Genomic DNA, 23,705 nt, shown 5'->3' on the forward strand with positions numbered 1-23,705 from the left:
GCAATTCGCTCATATGATATAGGCCCCATTTGTTCATGATAAAAACAGCTGCTAAACTTAACAGGAGAGATAAGTGGAACCTCAGTCAGCAATGTTGTACTATCACAGTGATATAACCAGCCCATGGTAAATATTTAAGGCTTGTTATTTCCAAACAGCAATTAAATAATAACCTTGAAGTGTATGGAGCATCATAATTATGCCTTGATATTGTGAAAAAGATAAGACTTTTTAAGTACTTCCCAGGTGCAGCTATGCTACCAGCCTGTGGTAAATATTAAAGGCTTATTAGTAACAAACAGCATTTATATAATAACCTTGCATTTCACGGGGTGCTATAATTATGCCCCAGTATTTGGAAAAAATATAAATTTAAGTACTTCCCAAGTGCAAGACCTGATTGTAGCAGTTCTTAGTGGTGTTTCACAAAACTCTGTTACACATCCCTATGCACTATTATGATTAGGTCACATGATCCCTATACACTATTATGATTAGGTCTCATGATCCCTATACACTATTATGATTACGTATCATGATCCCTATACACTCTTTTATGATTAGATCTCATGATCCCTATACACTATTATGATTAGGTTTCATGATCCCTATACACTATTATGATTAGGTCTCATGATCCCTATACACTATTATGATTAGGTCTCATGATCCCTATACACTATTATGATTAGGTCTCATGATCTCTATACACTATTATGATTAGTCTCATGATCCCTATACACAATTATGATTAGGTCTCATGATCCATATACACTATTATGATTAGTCTCATGATCCCTATAAACTATTATGATTAGGTCTCATGATCGCTATACACTATTATGATTAGTCTCATGATCCCTATACACTATTATGATTAGGTCTCATGATCCCTATACACTATTATGATTAGTCTCATGAGCCCTATACTCTATTATGATTAGTCTCATGATCGCTACACACTATTATGATTAGATCCCATGATTCCTATACACTATTATGATTAGTCTCACGATCCCTATACACTATTATGATTAGGTCTCATGATCCCTATACGTTATTATGATTAGATCTCATGATCTCTATACACTATTAATATTAGGTCTCATGATCCCTATGCACTATTATGATTAGATCTCATGATCCCTATACACTATTATGATTAGATCTCATGATCCCTATACACTATTATGATTAGGTCTCATGATCCCTATACACTATTATGATTAGGTCTTGTGATCCCTATACACTATTATGATTAGGTCTCATGATCCCTATACACTATTATGATTAGGTCTCGTGATCCCTATACACTATTATGATTAGGTCTCATGATCTCTATACACTATTATGATTAGGTCTCATGATCCCTATACACTATTATGATTAGGTCTCATGATCCCTATACACTATTATGATTAGGTCTCATGATCTCTATACACTATTAATATTAGGTCTCATGATCCCTATACACTATTATGATTAGATCTCATGATCCCTATACACTATTATGATTAGATCTCATGATCCCTATACACTATTATGATTAGGTCTCATGATCTCTATACACTATTATGACTAGGCCTTATGATCCCTATACACTATTATGATTAGGTCTCGTGATCCCTATACACTATTATGATTAGGTCTCGTGATCCCTATACACTATTATGATTAGATCTCGTGATCCCTATACACTATTATGATTAGGTCTCGTGATCCTTATACACTATTATGAATAGGTCTCATGATCCCTATACACTATTATGATTAGGTCTCGTGATCCCTATACACTATTATGATTAGGTCTCGTGATCCCTATACACTATTATGATTAGGTCTCGTGATCCCTATACACTATTATGATTAGGTCTCATGACCCCTATACACTATTATGATTAGATCTCATCTAATATGATTACATTAGTGATTTTGTCTCTAATCATAACCCTTACTATGTGTTCTTGACATGAATGCTAAGATTTGCTCTGAAAACTAAACTTCTTGACATCTGTGTATCATGAGTGTTGTTATCAGCATAAAACTATAAAACCTCAGAAACAAATTGCAAGCAGGAGACCCAGTTAAAACATATAGTAAAAAAAAGTTTAATCAGAAAACAAAATACAATTCAACACTTTCATCTGATATATCGAGACTTCATCAGAACTGTAACAAAATTCCCCTAACATCAATTTAAACCTTCTAGCGTTGTCTCATTGGTCAAAATTGTCATCCCATCCCTTAATTTGATTATCACCAAGTTAAATTCATTAATTAGCAATTACTTATCTTGTTAATAAAAACCATACCAATAGTAAATTCTTAAAAAAAAATTAAGTTCACAGTGTGCTTCAAAACTGTTAATAAATAAAACAGAACATTGATAAATAACGTACAATAATACTATTAAATTACATGACAGTGTGCCAGTTTTGTACATCTGAGAAACTGGAAAACCTAGATTTAATATTTATAAAGCAAATAAAAAATATTATGAATAAAAAATAATAAAAAAGACCAAATTATAATTTAGCTGCTCTTAACTTTAAAATAGGGAACAAGGAAACCTGATCATTAAGTCTGGGGGGATGGCACTGGCATTCATTCTCAACTCCACAATAACTCACAGTACTCCAAAAATGTTTCCTATTGACCCCTCCTAGGACTTTGGTCCACCTGTCTAAGTACCCAAAATAAAAAAAAACGACTCCCCTTACATTCCATGCAGTATCTCACTAAAGCATTGGTGGATACCACCTTTATTATATCATTATTATCTTGGTAAATTCTTGCCTGCAGGATTCTCTCTGTTTTCCCTATGTAGTATAAGAAAAAGATCTTGCAATATATTAGAAAAGCAATTAAAGTATTTATGTGCTTTGAAGTTCCAGCTAATTCTTGGAATTTTTAGCGATTCCAAGTGTGCAACTTGTGCACGCTGTTTGCAAGCCCCACATTTGTAAGTTCCTTTTAAGTTCTTGTTATTAACCGCTTTGTTTTCCTTCTTGCCCCTCTTTACAATATCCTTTACATTAGGTCCCCTTTTGTATATAAATGCAGGGGGAGTGGAAAAAATCCTAAGCGTATTCGACATCTTGAAAATAATATTACAATATTTTTGACAATTCTCTGGATTTCCCTTGAGTCACAATTATATTTTAAGCTAATGGCCTTCCTATAAGTAATTTCATTAGATCCACTACGTCCAGAATTTATAGTATCAAAGTCGTTGTCTCCAAGCAGGGGCTTACATTTAGTTCCCCATCCTTTTATGACCTCACTGGCTACACTTTAATAATATTAATGGGATAATTCCTTTCTGCAAAACAGTTCTCATTCTTTGATATTTCACCCACAAAGTCTTCATTGCAAGAAGCCATGCACTCAGCTTTAACCATTTGCCCTTTAATTATATTTTTCTTTAAATGTGGGGGATGTTCACTACCATAATGTAGGTAGGAGTTTGAAAAAAAAGTGTCTTTCCTAGATATTCATGAGGCAAATTTGGAATTTACAACTTCTTAGTAATGGTAAAATCTAAATAATTAATTGTATCAAGGCCATGACTATATGTGAACTTTAAAAAAAATCTGTGGTCCCACTAATGCAAACCAAAAATTCATCAAGTTCCTTTATTGAAGCATCCCATATCAAAAAAATACCATCCAGGAACCTCAAGTAGAGAGAAATGTGTTGTGAAAAATGAGATTTAAACCATATTGCTTTTCCCAGTAGTACAATACTGTATTAGTGAGCAAAAGGGCACAGGCAGCATCCGTTGCTACTCCATCCAACTGTTTGCAAGTACTATTTCCATATATTCTACTAGCAGCCTTAATTTAGTTGCATTAACAACATTACACTACATGACAACATTTTCAAACCTCTCTATTCCTGAATCACGGGGAATTACAGGAAATAAGTCCATGATATCTATGGTGACTAACAATGTGGTGGCAGAGTATAAATCATTAGTGATTTTAGTCAAATAATCCCAGGAGTCCATCAGGATATGAAGGTGTAATTTAAGAAAGGGCTTTAACTTTCTGTCACTACCAGTAGATATGTTTTTGAACCTGCAGCCACTACAACTGCCTTGAGGGGGGATCTTCAATATTTGTGTGGACCTTAAGTATTCCAAAAATGGATGGAACCACTGGTTTAGGACCCTTTAAAAACTCAAACAAAATCCTATCCAACAGTCCTTGAAGTTACTGGTCCTCAAGGATAAAATCAATATTCCTATATACCACACTGATTTGATTTCTGGATACCTGGGTGTATCTCTCATTACTATTCAGTAAGTCCACATTTTTCCCCATATGTCCAATGGTCCATAATTACAATCCCTCCTCCTTATCAGGTTTCATAATTCTAATATTCTAATATTTGAATTATTACTTAATTCTCTCAACACCGTCTGTTCTTCACATGAATTATAAACTTTTCTCTTCTTTTGCTGGTTTATTTTGTTGACATACTGCCTTGTTTCACTCTCCACCATGGCAGTGAAAGTATGTAACATTGGGTGTAAAGTAGGGTTAAACACACTTTTTTGCACATATTAATGTTCTCAAAAACCATCCCACTTTCCTCATTTATGCCTTCTAAGTTTAACTTATGGGTAAACAATTTTAAACCAATCACAATATCACTAATATCAGTATTTGTTGAGGGAACAAATGCAAATCCTTTCCTAAAAATACAAAGATGTACTAGTGCACTATAATGAAAAATACAGTTTAGCTCTTTCATATCATACATCAAGACTCTACCACAACTGTAGCAAAATGTCCATAACACCAATTTAAAACTTCTAGCATTGTCTCATTGGTCAAACCATCATCCCATCCCTTATTCTGATTATCACCAAGTTAAATTCATTAATTGTTGTTTGGTTCATTTCAGTTATTAGCATAGTGTCACGACTAAAATGTAATAATGGAAATAATACAGGCACTTGAGTCCCAAGTACTTGAAAACCACTGTCTCAAAGTCAGGGATTCAAGCTCCTTGTAGTTTATGAGGGCTACCGCTTGTGCTCGAACTCGAATATGGCTTTGGGCAAGCAGCCATGGGAGGGAGGGGGGATTTTAGGCTTAATGAACAGGAAGGAGAGTTTAGGTTTAGGACACTGGAGGGTAGTCTGAGCTCTGGGGAGCGGGAAAGGAGTTTTAAGTTAAGGAAACAGGAAGTGGGGTTAAGTTCAAGAGGCAGGAAGAGAGTTTTAGGTTAGGGAGTGATTTGGAAATTTAAGTTTAGGGACAGGGGTTGGTGGGGAAAGAACTGTGGACAAGCTGGACATTCGACTACTGGGAGTTTGAGCTCATGCTTTTTTTGAGAAAGTGGCAGTGAGGAGGTGTGTCACAAGTTACTAGTACATGAGTAGACCCCGCAATAACGAATATATAATGGGTCTATATCACATAGTCGAAGTCTTATAACTTCGAACATGTAATGTTCGAACAATTATGTTCGAAGTTACAAAACTTTGACCATAGATAAAAAAAAAAATAACGGAAAACAAAATAAACTGTTTTAAGCAGGGGGCAAGCCCCCCTGCACCCCACACCACCCCCCGCTACTTAAATATACCAACTCCGAGATTGCACCCCAATGAACAAAATGGAAACCTCTGCTTATGGAGATTTCCATTGAAACGCTCAAACTTTTACAAATTCAAACTTATGGTTTCGACCATATGATGTTCGAACTTGTAAAAGTTCAACTACATGATAGGGACCCACATATAACTACTGATCAATGAAATGGTCAATAATGCACAAATTACCAATCCACTGGACTGTCACATGGATATTGACAGACAATAAAAACATACAAAAATGTACTTTCCTCTTGGGATGGAGCCACACGCCCACCCACACACACACACACACACACACACACACACACACACACACACACACACACACACACACACACACAAACACATAGAGACTCACATGCACACACTCACACATACACACACACCTTGCAGGATGCCTTGTACCACAAACATAGTCAAACTCTGATGTCATTGGACAATGCTGAAAGTGAAATTTCTGACCGTAAAAAAGAGCCAGCTCCAACATGAGGTAGTGTTTTTTAAGCTCACATAAACAAATTGCCAGTGTGTTGATAGGATGTACTGCCAGCCTTGCCAGGAGAAACACGGCAGTGGATTTGTAGCATATGCCAGCACAGCTGGCTGAAATTTTGTAACTAATTACATGCCATTTGTATATCAAACTTATTTATGCATATGCTTATGCTGAGAATATACTGATGAGGTTTGCTTGTGTTAAAATGTATCAACAGTGTGCCTCGCTGGAAGGAAAAGAGATGTACACGCATTATTGTAACTGTTAAATGTATACATTGTAACAGCATATACTGGAAGTGAAGAGGTTAATCTTAATCCATCTGACTTTGCAAAATATTCTTGAAATGGGTTAAGCCATAAAGATGTTATCATACAGTTTTGAAGGGAGCCAGGGATGTAATGTCTGTGCTAGAGAACAGATGGTAGCTCCTGTAGGAAGAGTGAAATGATTTTATGGTTTTATGACTTCCAGCAGCTGCTACATATTTGAGCAAAGCTCTATCTGTGTATATGGTAACACATACGTGCTAAAACCCTGGCAGCTTCTACTGGGGGATAGTGCGGGAAACAGAGTCAGATGACCAGATGTGTCTGATGTTATTCTGTACAGAAATAATGTTTTAATATTAGAGGAGACTGAAGTCTCAGGAGCATTCTGCATTCTGCCTTGGATCTGACAACAAGGACTACTCACCTATATTATCTTGCCTTGCAGTAGTAAGTAACTTAATTAGGGAACAGTAATTCTTTTAGATTAGTCAGGAAAATATAGTGAGATTGAAATACTGTTTTTCTATAACTGTGTGAAACTTTCCATCGGTGTTATTTTTTAACATCGCCTGTGACTAAAACTCTTGTGTTTACTGTAAATAGAAATTCAGCATTTTCATGTTATTAAATACATTTAAACTTTTCATTGTGGCTGGTCCTTTTAGAAAAATATTTAAGCTTTGAAAGTATCTGCATATTTATTTGGTGATAACTCTGGCCACTCCGGAAAGCCTTGCTGTTTGATCAACATAACCATTTGCATTAATATTGATTCCATTCAGTATAATTGGGTACCATCATAAGTACCTTATAGTAACTGACTTGTGGCAGTGAATTTACCTTATAGTCTGGGCAAAGTTGGTAGAGTGGGTAATCTGTGGAAGACTTTCCCAGGTGTGTGTGTGTGTGTGTGTGTGTGTGTATGTGTGTGTGTGTGTGTGTGTGTGTGTGTGTGTGTGTGTGTGTGTGTGTGTGTGTGTGTGTGTGTGTGTGTGTGTGTGTGTGTGTGTGTGTGTGTGTGTGTGTGTGTCAGCTACTTGGGGCAGTAACATGAAGCACTGGTTTCACAGAGAGGGTGCCGGAGGACTTGGCTTGGGCACTCAGCTGAGGACTTAACTCTGAAGCTGTGCCAGTGGGGAACCTTACTGGTGAACTGGGGAGAGGCAGAGAGAGAAACCCAGCCCCTGGGCACAATGTGTTCCCTGTGTGCTCTTACGGGAAATGTTGCTTTATGCAGAGAGATCTGTGTATCCATTTGTACACCAAGTCAGTGTCCCTCTCCAGTGTCAATGGTGAAGATTCAGGCTTCCTGATTACTGGCCCAAAGTGTGAATGTCACAGACAGCATCAAGCAAGTTTTCAGTGTTTGTCTTTAAAATATTATGAAATCTAAGCACTGTTTAGATATTCTAATTTTGTGTCAAATGTCCAGCAACTTCCTCAATACTACACTGCATGCCTTTCTGTTTTAAGGTAGTAAAAGGTAAGGAACAACACACAGTTAACTGAGGAAAACAAACAAAGGACCCCCTACAACAAATAAACCGTATGTTTGACTCTGTCCTAAGGAATGGTTTCATCACTCTGTTAAACAAAGAAAACAAACTGAAGTATACAGAAGGGGGATGGGAAATGAAACACAGGGAACGCAAGATGACTGTAGCCTAAACTTTGACCACCATGTGTCTACTGTGATTAGGAAGGCATTCTATGTTGCACACTTCATTAGCAAATCCATTGCCTCAAAAGCAAAAGAGGTCATAACACCCCTGTACTTGACCCTCATCAGGCAACTAATTGAGTACAGTGCCCCCTTTGGTATGTACCTTACCAAGCACTTGCAGCAATTTGACAGACCTCAAAGATTTCTAACCAAGAAAATTCAGGGCCTCCATCAAATGTCATGCATTGACAGACTGAAGTCACTGTCACTATACTCAGTAGCGTACAGACTACTTACAGGAGACTTGGGCCAGCCCTACAGAGCAATCTCAGACCCAAATCTAATGGAAATTCTGGACATCCCAAGTCAAATGGGGCAAAAGTCACCCATTCCAGGGACCTTAATCTGGCCTGCGACATCAATAGAACCTTTTGGAGAGACAGCTATGTCTCTCAGAGGTTGTCACTCCTCTGGAATAGGCTACCAATTCACATCAAATAAAGCCTCTCTATGATCCTGTAGCCTGGATGAATGTATGGGAAACCATAAATTCCTGCTGGAGATTTCACCTATGATCTTCCTAGATATGGGCAGTCATTGCTAACTACGATCTCGAGTTCAGGCAAGATCCTTTATATTGGGTTTCTCTAGTATTATATTGGGTACACACAGCTAGGCTTATAAAGACCTTTGGGTCAATAGCCTAGTAACTACCTATGAAGGTATAAAAAGGAGTACACAAATAGCAAAAGACTAAGCTAGACATATTATGCATACATGCTGATTTTGATAGAAGGTACAGACAAAAAAAATTGTTATGACTGGGCAACTGATTGTAAGGTGGGTTTTATTTAATACAGTTACAGCCTTGTTACAACTGTCTACCTGACTAATCTCTGTTTTGTTGTGCATATTCCAGGAAGGTGAAGTAATGGATGAATGTCCATTTACTTTATGGTGTAACTTTTATTTTCTTATTTATTTTTTGGTACACAGTACTTATGCATTTTATGTCATTTCTTTTGCCTGAACTTAAAAAAAAGAAAAAAACTTCAGATATGTTTCAAAATACAAATCAGCAGATGACTAATAACCATATACAGTGTGCTTCTCAAGGTTGCAATCACTGTTGTCTATCACTGCAGCCATTGCTTGTCATGTTGTATAACTACAGATAATCTTTGTAACATGCTGACAAAAATGATGCTCTGCTTAAGAAGTCTAATGGCAGAAAAAGCGTGATGATATTTCTGCTTCAGCTATCTTAGAATATTTTTTTCTTGCTGTGCAACAAACTTTCAGTAAACATTTTTTCTACAGTACACATAATCTGTACAAGTATTTGGCTTCTTTCTGATAATTACAATGCAGACTGGTGTTATATTGGAAAAGAAAGTTAAACTACCACAGTGCATCTTGCTATAATGAAGCTGTTACAAAAAGTACATTGCAAATAATCTGTGTGATGCTGCTACCACAAACATCTCAGATTCTCATCATGTATACCTGCTCATTATGCAGGTGTTACTGGATAATGTAGTTTTAACGTCCATCCTTTGTCCACCCCTATTACAACCTTACCACACTGAAGAGCACCAACACTCTGTCAAGCATGTACCGAAAAGGTAGGAAAACCCATTGTCATGAACTGCAGAGTTCTATCATTATGTAGGCAACAAGATTGTATCAGAGATCGGGGGGGCTGGCACAGTTAATGTGTACAACTTCCTATTTACTTGGAAAGAATGCAAAATCAGTAGCAGTCTCGTAAGGAGGTAATAAAGATTAAAATACAACTTCATTAGATAACTACAAAGTTATGCTTTGCTTCTGTATTGCCGAATATCGAAATTCCATGCGGTTCTATGAGATAACTTTCTGAAACATCAGGACTGTGACACCTTCCTTTCAATGTACTTCTCATGTTAAATACCTGATGGCAGTTGGATTTAATCCTGGATCTCAGAACTCCTTCTTTAAGCATGCTGCAAAACTGTTGTTCATCACAAAATATAACAACTTACATTGCTGCGGTATTTTCATCAGATGTTCTAGGGGGCAATGACTGCCCATATTTCCTGCCAGTTCCAGGGGACTCCTTGTTTTTGTCTGCATCACCTTCTTTCTTGGGTGGAAACTGTGCCATAATCTCATCTGTAGAAAATGAGAAATAAGGACAAAATTACAGTGTTATGAGCCTAGACAGTCACAGAACCAAAAGACACTGTAGCTCTGTTCACATGAGTATGGTGTAAGATACAACTGCAGAACTAAATATTATATTATTGTAAGCAATACTTGTATACCCGTGATACTATACATATCAGCTGTGCCTACAAATGAAATGCTCACAGTGCAAAATAATTTGCAACTGTCATATGAAATAAGCAAATAATCAACAATATCCACAATCACTTTGATTTTTATTTAAACCTGATAAAATGCTTGAGTTGTGGGATCATGAGCCCCTCATAAGACGGTATTAAACACTAACAACTGTATCTGGTGTTTATTTAAGTGTGTTCCAGAAACAGATATATTCTACAGTTTATATTACTTCATCTTTATTACTGAATGTCCCTATCACTCTGCCCTAGGCCCTTGCAGATTAACAATTTATTGTATCCATGATAGAAAACGTTACCTCTAAATACCAAATGCCTTGATTTGTTCTCTGTGATACTGAGCTCTGTATGTTACTCTAAATATATCATACCAATTAGGACATATACATCATGTAAAACACTGAACTCTGCATTCCACTGTGCATGAGCAACTGCTTCATAAATCAATGTGCCTGCAACCATGCAGTGGAGATACCAGTGCAACTGCATCCCTACGTTTTGTGCATTACTGCACCTATAACCTTAACCTGTATGCTTCACAGCATTTAGAACTCCAATTGAATATCTGCCTAAGTACTCAATTATATACATCAATGAAGTTGAAAAACAAAGCATGTCTGTCACTGTACCTGATAACTGAAATGAAAGGATCACTGAACATAACTGCACTTCAGACGATCACCTGTGTGTGTAACTATAGCAAATGCACTATAGTACAGCCAGAACAGCTACAAATGGACTGAAGACTATGTACATTAGTGCACACATGGGTACGCTGTAAACAAGCATCACTGCACCACCAACACTCATCTACAACATTAGCTGCACATGCATCACTGCACCAACAACATTCATTTACATTAGCTGTACATGCACCACTGCATCAGCAACACAGCTGTATATACATCACTGCACCAGGAACACAGCTGCATATATCATTACATCAGCAATATTAGCTGTATATACATCACTGCACCAGCAACACAGCTGCATATATCACTGCATCAGCAATGTTAGCTGTACATGCATCACTGCACCAGCAATACAAATGTATACATCACTGCATCTGCAACATTAGCTTTAAGCATAACTGCACCCATAGTGTTAAGCTTTGTGCATCACTAGATCTGTCACATAAAATTGCACACATCACTGCTTGAGGCAAAACTGCATGTGTAGTACTAAAGTGCATACATCCTGCACTTTTGAAAGTACACTGCACCCTGCACTCTAGCTTTAACAATAAACTGTGTACATCAATGCCCCCATGTCACCAAGCTGCACACATCATGCACCTGTGACACTAAATTGCATTCATCATAACATCTTCAAAATGGTTGCATACATCAATGCATCTGAAACACTAGCTCTGTACATTATTGTACCCTTGGTGCTAAACTTTGTGAGTCAATATATCAGTGACATAAAACTGCACATATCACTGCAAGTAACAAAACTACACATGTGATACTAAACTGCATGGATCATTGCACCTCCAAAATAACACTGCACACATCATTCTAATTGTAACAATAATATGTGTAAATAATTTCCCCTGTGGCACCAAGCTATGTATATAATGCACCTATGGCACTAAACTGTATGTACCACTACACCTTCAACACTAAATGACAGATAAATCACAACACCTCTGGCACCACTGGGCCCACAACAGTAGTTGTGTACAATGACTGCACCTAGGACACTAAGATGTGTATATCACTGCACCTGTGTATGTTGTACCCAAACACTAAGCTGTGTATGATACCTCACCTGCAATGCCATGCTGTATACATCACTGCACCAGTGACGAATCTATGTGCACCCTGTACCCACAGCACAGCTGTGTACATCATTGTACCTACATACCTTTATGCATCATTGTGCGTGGGAAAACTGAGAGCTGCATACATCACTGTACAGGGAATACAGATCTGGGTACATTACACATCCTCTAACACTGATGTGAATATACCTTTGTTGGTAAGATGCAGATGTTTTCCTCACTGTACCTGGGGCATTGAGCTAAATGTGCCATTTATATGGGACCTCAAATTATGTACATCATTTCACCATTAGCATATGTCTGCATGCATCACTGTAGCTGGTGGCACATATTTATATGCCTGTGTATTCAATACACAGACATACACCTCTGTTCTTAAAACATGGTTACATGCATCCCTGCACACAGGACACAAATCTGTCCATTTCTGTACCAAAAATATAGATGTGTCCACATATCCAAGCCACACACACACACACACACACACACACACACACACACACACACACACCTCTGCATCCCTCAACATGTAACACACACACACACACACACACACGTGTGTGTGTGTGTGCGCATGTGTCTGTGCATGCGTGTATATGTGTGTTTGTGTGTGTGTGTGTGTGTGTGTGTGTGTGTGTGTGTGTGTGTGTATATATATATATATATATATATATATATATATATATATATATATATATATATATATATATATATATACATGCAGTCCTATGTCTCAGACAAAGATGTGGGTGTCACTGTACTATGGAACAAATACATATTATTGTGCACCTGAGATATAATGCACTCATTCCTGTAAATTAGGATCAGAAAGTGTCAATCATTGCACATAGGGAACAGATGTCTAACACTGTATCTGGAACTCAGACATGTGCATCACTGCACCTGGAGCAGAGATGACTGTATCACTGCACCTGTGGCACAGATGTGTGTATCACTACACATGGGGCACAGCTGTGTGTATCAATGCACCTGGGGCTCAGATGTATGTATCACTGTACCTGCAGCACAGATATATGAATTCCTGTGCTGGGGCACATGTGCACTATCCCAGTACCTATGGGATTAATGTGTGATTAACTGTATCTGGGGGCACAGATTCACAACTACCTGAGGCATGGATCAACAACTTCCTTTTCTGGGACATGTATGTATTTAGCTGTACCAGTGTCATATGTGAACCACTGTAATGGACACAGATATGTCTGTGTGTGTATTATCACTGTACTCAAGGCAAAGATATAAGAAATTCCTATACTTGGCCACAGATATATGAATCTCTATACTTGTGGTACAAATATCAGTATCAGGGTACCTGGGGCATGGATGCATGTATCAGTCTGCCTGAAGCACAAGTGTTTGCATCACTGCACATGGAGCAAAGCAACACAGATCCATGTATCACTCTACATTGTACCTTGAGTAAAGATACATGAATCACTACACCAGTGGCACAGATGTGTGTCTAGGAAAAAGATGAATGAGTCACAGTGCCTGGGACACAGTTAAGTGCATCCCTACATTTAAATAACTAAAAATAAAGGCACAGTAGTTTGCATATCTCTACTTTGGCCTCATCAGCATAAATTTTGTAGGGTATCAATGTATGTATTCCTGTGCAGGACAGAAATGTGTACTTCACTGTGCCCAGACACAGGTCTACATGTGTTTGCATCTACATGCACATGTGTGTGTGTGTGTGTGTGTGTGTGTGTGTGTGTGTGTGTGTGTGTGTGTGTGTGTGTGTGTGTGTGTGTGTGTGTGTGTGTGTGTGTGTGTGTGTGTGTGTGTGTGTCTGGAGATAAGTCACACATGAGTCACCCTTGTAAATGTGGTACAATATTTCCATTGCTTTATATCTTGAAACACAGCTGTGTGCATCTCTGTACCTTGTGCACAGACATGTGCAGCCAAACAACCCAAAGATACATATGTCCCTACAACTGAGTCACAGAAATGTGTTAATGTGTTTATAGGACATCCTTGTGCATGCACCTCTCTGACTCAGATACATATATGTGTGACATGATGCGCTCATTCTTGTACATGCATCATTCTGCCTTGTATATAGATATGTGTGATACGATATGATCATCCTTGTACATGCAGCACTCTGCCTTGGATACAGATATGTGTGACATGATGTGCTCATCCTTGTACATGCACCACCCTGTCTCAGATACAGATATGTGTGACATGATGTGCTCATCCTTGTACATCCGTCACTCTGCCTCAGATACAGATATGTATGACATGATGTGCTCATCCATGTACATGCTCCACCCTGCCTCAGATAAAAATATGTGTGACATGATGTGCTCATCCTTGTGCATGCACCACTCTGCCTTGCATATAGAGATGCATGACCTGATATGCTCATCCTTGTACAAGCACCACTCTACCTTGGATACAGATTTGTGTGACATGATGCACTCATCCTTGTCCATGCTCCGCTCTGCCTCAGATACAGATATGTGTGACATGATGCACTCATTCTTGTACATGCACCACTCTGCGACCACACAGATATGTGTGATATGATGTGCTCATCCTCATGCATGCACCACTCTGCCTCAGATACAGATATGTGTGACATGATGTGCTTATCCTTGTACATGCACCACTCTGCCTTGGATACAGATATGTGTGACATGATGTGCTCATCCTTGTACATGCACCACTCTGCCTTGGATACAGATATGTGGGACATGATGTGCTAACCCTTGTACATGCACCACTCTGCCTTGGATACAGGCATGTGTGACATGATGCACTCATCCTTGTACATGCATCACTATGCCACACACACAGATATGTGTGACATGATGTGCTCATCCTTGTACATGCACCACTCTGCCTCAGATATTGATATGTGTGTGGAATTATATGCTCATCCTTGTACATGTACCACTCTGCCTCAGATACAGATATGTGTGACATGATGCACTCATCCTTGTACATGCACCACTCTGCAACCACACAGATATGTGTGATGTGATGTGCTCATCCTCATGCCTGCACCACTCTGCCTCAGATACAGATATGTGTGACATGATGTGCTCATCCTTCTACATGCACCACTCTGCCTCAGATACAAATATGTGCGACATGATGTACTCATCCTTGTGCATACACCACTCTACCTTGCATATAGATATGTGTGACATGATGTGCTCATCCTTGTACATACACCACTCTGCCTCAGATACAGATATGTGTGACAAGATGCACTCATCTTCATGCATGCAACACACTGCCTCAGACACAGATATGTGTGACATGATGTGCTCATCCTTGTACATGCACCACTTTGCCTTGGATACAGATATGTGTGACATGATGCACTCATCCTTCTACATGCACCACTCTGCGATGCACACAGATGTATGACATGATGTGCTCATCCTTGTACATGCACCACTCTGCCTCAGATACAGATGTGTGACATGATGCGGTCATCCTTGTACATGCACCACTCTGCCAAGCACACAGATACCTGTGACATGATGTGCTCATCCTCATGCATGCATCACTCTGCCTCAGATACAGGTATGTGTGGCATGATGTACTCATCATTGTGCATGCACCACTCTGCCTTGCATATAGATATGTGTGACATGATGTGCTCATCCTTGTACATAGGATCATAGGATCATAGAAAGTTACTAAGCTATTGGCCCTGAGGCCCTTATAAGACTAGCCAAGAGTTCAGCCCATGTTTAGACAAGTCAGTACCCAATGCCCCTGTCCAGCAGGGACATGGGTGGAATCCCTGGGGTGTATTTTCTGTTTCCTATTCAGTTATCCAGGTTGAGCTTAAAGTGGGGTAAAAAGCTACTCTGCTTGATGTGGAGAGGGAGTCTATTCCACAGATAGGAGAGTCTCTGGGACACAAATCTGTCCTGCCAGCAAGTCCTACTGATGTCACAGACCAGGTTGAGGCCTCATGTGTGGGTTACTCGAGTGGAGCTTGACTTGCAGATATGCAGCAGTCTCATCAAGGTAGGGTCTAAGATCACCTTCTATACCAGACAGAGGTCATATCTGAGTCATCTGTATGAAACTGAGTACAGGGATAGAGCTGTTAGCCTATTTGTGTATGGTAGATGTTTAAGGCCCTGAATTCTCCTGGTGAGGAACCTCTGTGGTCTCCCCAGCTGCTGCATGTGCTATGCAAGGTACATGATGAAAGGGGCATTGTACTCAATAATGGGCCTTATAAGAGAAGAATACAGGGATGTTATGACCTCCTTGTCCCTGGATGAGATACCCTTACCTATGACGTGGACCGTGTAGAAAGCTTTCCATACAAATGAAGCAATATGGTGGTCAAAAGTCAGGTTGCTATCAACCTGGGTGACCAAGTGCCTCATGACTGATTGCATGCTTATTACATTGTTATTAATGTGATAATTTGTGGGAACATCACTCTCCTCAAAGTGAATGATGCATTTTTGGTATTCAGCTTGAGGCCATGTTTCTGGCAGCAGTCATTTGTTTGGGTGAGACCCTCTTGCAGGATCTCAGCATCGCTAGGAGAATTGATGACAGTGCCCTGCTTGCAGACATCTGCAGACTTGGTCAGCCATAGCCTACTGGTTTTGGCCTGCACCTCATAAAAGTAAATCCCAAATAACAGAGGCCCCAAGACTGAACCCTGGGTATGCCGCTCATTACAGGTCTACTGCTTGAGGTGCCTTCCCCTGTTTAGACTAGGTGGGTTCTATCAGTGACCTAGTTTGCTACTTATCTGGTAACATACGGATTGATGCCTAGTTGATAGTTTATCTATTATGCCTGAGTGGGGAATAGTGTCAAAGGCTTTGTCCAGGTCAAGGTAGGTGGTGTGCACAGTCTTCCCCTTACCCATGCTTTGGTGACTGTCTCAAAGAAGTTGACCAAATTTAACAGACATGACATCCCCTTGACAAAGCCAAACTGTGTGGGATCGAGTGTTTGGAGGTTGCCAATGTGCTTGTTAATGAGGTCCATGATAATTCATTCCATGGCCTTGCAGATCAGGCTAGTTACTCTGATGGGTCTATAATTTCCCAGATCGGTGGACGCGCCATCTTTGTGCAAAGGGATGACAGTGCTGTCCTCCACTAACCTGGGATGACGCCAATACTCAGGCTTTGGTTGAAGAGGGCACATAATGGTGCTGCAAGTTCCTGCCTGAGTTCATGTAGGATGCAGGCTTGGATGTTATCGGGTCCCATGGAGGCTGTATTTTCTGCCTTTGAGAGAGCAGTGATGACTTGTTCCCTAGATATAAGGGGAAGGGTGCAGGTACTGGGGATGTCCTGATTTACTGAGGGGGGGGGGCAGAGGGGTGATGTTTTCACTGAATCTGTCAGCCAGCAAGTTTGCTATATCTGTGGCATTTGTATAAGTGGTGTCCTTGACCACCAGTTCTGAACAGATCTGGGTGCTTCCTTTGAGGTTGCTGACATATGTGAAGATGTGGCCAATTTGGACTCAAAGTTTGCTTTGGAGGATTTCACTAGGGCTCTTATTTTCTTGTTCAGGCTAAGGACAGACTGCTTCTTATTGGGTACCTTCTCCTTCTTGGTCCTGCAACAATTTTTTCCTTTTGTTATAGAGTTTATTAAAGATGTCCACCAGGCAAGTTTACTCTTCCTTGCAGATGATGATTTAGTCTTGTTGAGTATTCCTGATTCCATGTATCTAAATAAATGATCATATAGTGCTTTGGTGTGGTTTTGGATACTGGTGCCAGTTCCTACAGAGGGGGAGGGGGCTGTGAAGTTCTTTATACCATCCCTCAGGAGGCTGTAATCAGCTCTGGAGAAGTTTTGTTGTTTGACGCTAGCTAGAGGGGGTCAGGGGAGATGGTGACTTCAAAGTGACTGCTTTATGGTCGGATCTTACCAAGGAGGATGACACTGTAGGAATGCTGCTGTGGTTATTCATGTTGGTTAATACAAAGTCCAGGACATTATCACCTCTTGTAGGAGTATGAACTAGCTCTTCTAAGGCATTTGCATTGACAAAAATTGAGGAATCTCCAAGCATTTATGTTCTGGCATGAGTAGTTCCTCCAATCTATGTTTGGGTAGTTAAAGTCACTCAGGATCAGAGTAAAGAGTTGAATATTGATAGATTCAAAGAGATCCAGATAGATGGATTGGGCATCTTGAGTCAGATTTGGGGGCCAGTAGATAGCTATGATTTAAATAGGGGTCTTGTCAATGGTTAACTGCACCTGGAGTGTCTCCTGTGCGTCACACTGTTTGATCAGCCTGGAGGTGTGTATGTCTTTAATATATATATTGAAACTCCACCTCTTTTGGATTTACTGCCCACTGTTTGGTTTGGGGTCTGAATATATGATAGGATGTGTTATCAGGTAAGGCTGGGGTGCTGTCCACAGCTTTGAACCAGGTTTCTGTAACTGTGCATATGTCAGCATTTGGGTGAAGAATGCCTGCAATGTGTGCAGTTTCAGGTTTAGAATCCTAGCATTTAGCAGCATGACCTTTAATTTGTGTTTTGCTAAAATTTTTATGTTGGTAGTTTTGACTTCATCACTTTTCCTAAAAAAGGCACTATGGGGGAGGCAACAGCCTTTGCCAGATTCCTGAATCCCAATTGAGACAGATGCAGGCCATCTCTGGCAAAGCATCATGGTCTGTCGATCCTACCTTCCCAGGCTGTCAGGTACTGGATCCCCCTTGGATGACACCAGAAACTAAGCCAATTGTTAAAGTCAATCATTTTCTGTTTGTATCAAGGCAACATTCTGGGTGATGGTAGAATGCTGCTTAAGGCTATGGACATATCTGCCTTGGACACGTATTCAGTGAGCTCAAACATGTCTCTCTTCATATAGTCCAGGGAGGTATGTCTCAAGTCATTCACACCAATAGGGACTATGACAGAATCATAACAGTACCTCTTGTTGTGAGACTTGAGTGCGTATGTGATATGGTGGATTCTGGCCCATGGCAGACAAGTAACCGTGACTTTCTCTTTATCCAGCCTGATGAGAGGCAAATCTGTGTGTCTCACAATGGAGTCTCCTATGACTAATATGTTGGGTTTATGGTTAAGCCTTAAGATATGTGTGACATGATGTGCTCATCCTTATACATGCTCCACTCTGCCTCAGCTACAGATATGTGTGACATGATGTGCTCATCCTTGTACATGCACCACTCTGCCTCAGATACAGATATGTGTGACATGATGTGCTTATACTTGTGCATGCACCACTCTGCCTCAGATAGAGATATGTGTGACATGATGTGCTCATCCTAGTACATGCACCACTCTGCCTCAGATACAGATATGTGTGACATGATGTGCTCATGCTTGTGCATGCACCACTCTGCCTCGGATACAGATATGTGTGACATGATGCATTAATCCTTATACATGCACAACTCTGCCTCGGATACAGATATGTGTGACATAATGCACTCATACTTGTACATGCACCACTCTGCCATGCACACAGATATGTGTGGCATGATGTGCTTATACTTGTGCATGCACCACTCTGCCTCAGATAGAGATATGTGTGACATGATGTGCTCATCCTTGTACATGCACCACTCTGTCTCAGATACAGATATGTGTGACATGATGTGCTCATGCTTGTGCATGCACCACTCTGCCTCAGATACAGATATGTGTGACATGATGCATTAATCCTTATACATGCATCACTCTGCCTCAGATACAGATGTGTGACATGATGCACTCATCATTGTACAAGCACCATTCTGCCTCAGATACAACTATGTGTGACATGATGCACTCATACTTGTACATGCACCACTCTGCCATGCACACAGATATGTGTGACATAATGTGCTCATCCTTGTACTTGCACCACTTTGCCTCAGATACAGATAGGTGTAACATGATGCACTCATCATTGTACATGCACCACTCTGCCTTGCGTACAGATGTGTGACATGATGTGTTCATCCTTGTACATGCACCACTCTGCCTCAGATATAGATGTGTGACATGATGCACTCATCCTTGTAAATGCACAACTCTGCCTCGGATACAGATATGTGTGACATGATGTGCTCATCCTTGTACATGCTGCACCACTCTGCCTCAGATACAGATATGTGTGACATGATGTGCTCATCCTTTTGCATGCGTCACTCTGCTTCAGACACAGATATGTGTGACATGATGCACTCATCCTTATACATGCACCACTCTGCCTTGGATATACATATGTGTGACATGATGTGCTCATCCTTGTACAAGCACCGCTCTGCCTCAGATATAGATATGTGTGACATGATGCACTCATCCTTGTACATGCACCACTCTGCTTCAGATACAGATATGTGTGACATGACTCACTCATCCTTGTACATGCACCACTCGGCCATGTACATAAATGTGTCATAATGTGCTCATCCTTGTAAATGCACCACACTGTCTTGCATATATATATGTGTGACATTAGGTGCTCATCCTTGTACATGCACCACTCTGCCTCAGATACAGATATCTGTGAATCCCTGTATATCAGACACAGATGTATTAATCAGTGTACATGCAACATAATTTGTGCATCCTTGTGCCTTGAACATCTTTGTACTAGTGTCTCAGATGTGTACATTTTTGCACCTAGAACAAAGATGTATGGATTTGTGTACTGGAGTACAGATTTGTGATGCTCATAGCTGCAGCACATATCCATGAATCTGCACACCTAAGATACAGATGTGTGCATCACCGCACCTTGGAGACACAAGTGGTGGCCTATACATGGAACACAGATATACATGTGTAACAGGAGCACATGTGTGCATCCCTGTATTTGGAATGTAGGTACACAGATTCATTTACCAGGGTCACAGATGTGTACATGCAGGAGCGCAGATGTGTGTATTCCTGTATCTGGGACACAGATGCCTGGATTCATGTACCAGGGTCACAAATGTGTGCATCTCTGGAACTGGGACACAAATGTGTGTCAGTGTACATGCAGCACAGTGTGTATATCCTTTAGCAGAGCATGTGTTCATTCCTATACCTGTTGCACAGTCAGGCACTAACAGGTACATCCTTGGTCCTGATCAGAGATGAGTGTACCCTTACAACAGAGTCACAGAGGTGTTTGTCAGTACACCTGGGACAGAATGTGCAAACCCCTGTACAACAACCATGTGATAATCCTTATTTCTGAGACACAAAGTTGTTCATCCCTTTACCTAGGGAACAGAAGTGCTCATCGATTTACCTATGACACAGACTGTGCATCACTAATGGAGAAGCATATATTCATTCTTGTCCCTGTGACAAAAAATGTGAATCAATGTACTCAAAAAAAAATGTGGGCAGTACTATACAAGAGCCATTTGTCCATCCCTGTAACTGGGGTTCCGATGTGTTTATCCCCAAATCTAGGGTATAAAATTATGTACCAACATGTTTGTGACACAGAACTGTGCATCACTGCATCCAAACTATACATCCATCCCAGAATCTGGACACACGATCATCCCTGTACATGGGGAACAAAAGTGTGCACCAATGTACTTGGAACACTCTCATGTGCATCACTATATTAAAAGCATGTGTTCACACCTGCACTTAGGGCACAATTCTATTCCGCTCTGAATCCAAAGCACAAATGTGTGCATGGGTCTATCACTGGATCTAGGGCACAGATCTGTGCATCCCTGGAGCAGGGCACAGATGCAAAAATTTCTATTCCTGAGACATAGATGTGCAGATTTATGTACTGGGACATAAGTGTTTGCTTAACTCTACAACAGATACAGCTGCATGCATCTCTGTATCACAGCACATGTTTGAATACCTGTTCCTGTGACAACGATGCATATCTTCCTATAGCCTACAGCATGTCTTCCTGTAACATTAGCATATCAATGCCTGCACCTGTGGCCAAGCTGTGTGCATCTATGTTCCATGATAAAGAAATATACATCCCCTTACCTGGGACATAGATATGTGGATTTTGTACCTATAACACATTTCTGTGCCACCCTGTATCTATGACATAGATGTCTGCATTTCTGCTTCAAGCATGTATGTAGCTAGAGCACAGACATATAGATACATGTACCAGGGGCACAGATATTTGCTACCCTGTATCTGTGAAACAAATGTGTGTATCCTTAAAATGGGGCAAATAAGACTGCATTCCTGTACCTAGGACATACACAGGCTGCATCACTGCATCTGGGCAGAGGTGAATGCATCCATGCATCTGAGACACATATGCATCTTCATACTTGGGTTACTGGTGTGCTCACTGCTGCATCTAGCAACAACTGCATGCACCCCTATACTTTAGGCATATATATATATATATATATATATATATATACACACACATACACACACACACACACATATATATATATATATATATATATATATATACACACACACACACACACACACATATATATATATATATATAATATATATATATATATATATATATATATATATATATATATATATATATATATATATATATATATATATGCATATAATGCTATTTGTATGGCACAGCTCTGTATATCTGTGGACCTAGTACACAGATATGTGCATCAGTACACCTGAAACACATGTGTACATACCTATGATAGAAGCATGTGCTCAGCCCTTTACTTGGGACACACATATGTGCATATCCGTACACTGTAGTCAGCTATATGTGTTCTTGTGCTTGGGTCACAGATCAGGCCACCTTAGGTACAATGTATTTGTCCCTCTAACTGGAGCACAAATGTATTTTCCTTGTACCTGGAATACGTGTGTGTGCATACCTGTACCTGGCATCACTATAAACAAGTATGTGCATTACTTACCTAGGACCCTAACCTATCTTAATCATTGAACCAATGATATTCACACTGCCTGAGCTGCAGTACTGGCCAGCTTACATAGCTATACCTGTGACACTAAACTGCGTATGCCCATTGGGCTTCTTTACTGGCCACTGAGTTTGCACTCCCTGAACATGAGGTACCTAAGTGACAAAATGCCAAGGAACAGAGCACCAACAACAAGTTGACACTGGAAATCAATGACAGTGCAGTTTCTAAGTATGCACCAACTGTGACTCCTTTGTTTTCGGAGATTTCTCCCTTCTTCATGTTTGTGCGACCATGGACTTAGTGTGCATACGCTTGGGAGGGGGGCTTCCCCCCACATAAAATCAGAGTGCAGGGGGCTTGCCTCCTACAAAAAACACTTGCAATCTGAGTTCTTGCCCATTTTTTTGTTTCAGGCATTTGGTTTCTGAGTTTTATGCCCTCAGGTTATAGCTGTGCTGTTTCAAAAGAAAATTCAGAATATTAACTATAAGAAATTAATTATACATTATGCACTCACCATATTTATTATAACACTATCTGAATGGATAATTACACATACACAGCATCTGCAACACATAATATTAACAGGAAATTAAAATTCTTGTCCTAGTGTTGATCTATATTTGTAGGAAAACTTCCTTTTACTAACACTGCAATAATACTTGGC

At 40.0% G+C, this 23,705-nt stretch overlaps 1 protein-coding gene across 3 annotated transcripts in view; it reads right to left on the bottom strand.

Moving 5' to 3' along the window:
* TGFB1I1 (transforming growth factor beta 1 induced transcript 1) overlaps positions 1–23,705 on the bottom strand; it is a 546,447-nt gene that overhangs the window by 225,667 nt on the left and 297,075 nt on the right. For all 3 annotated transcript variants that reach the window (XM_044086607.1, XM_044086606.1, XM_044086608.1), the window contains one exon: positions 10,064–10,193. In XM_044086607.1, the coding sequence (XP_043942542.1) occupies positions 10,064–10,193 (130 nt within the window). The remainder of the gene's footprint in view (positions 1–10,063; positions 10,194–23,705) is intronic.

This window comes from Protopterus annectens, chromosome 10.part0 (genome assembly GCF_019279795.1).
Source record: "Protopterus annectens isolate FY-2018-M chromosome 10.part0, PAN1.0, whole genome shotgun sequence".
Classification (NCBI taxonomy): domain Eukaryota; kingdom Metazoa; phylum Chordata; order Ceratodontiformes; family Protopteridae; genus Protopterus; species Protopterus annectens.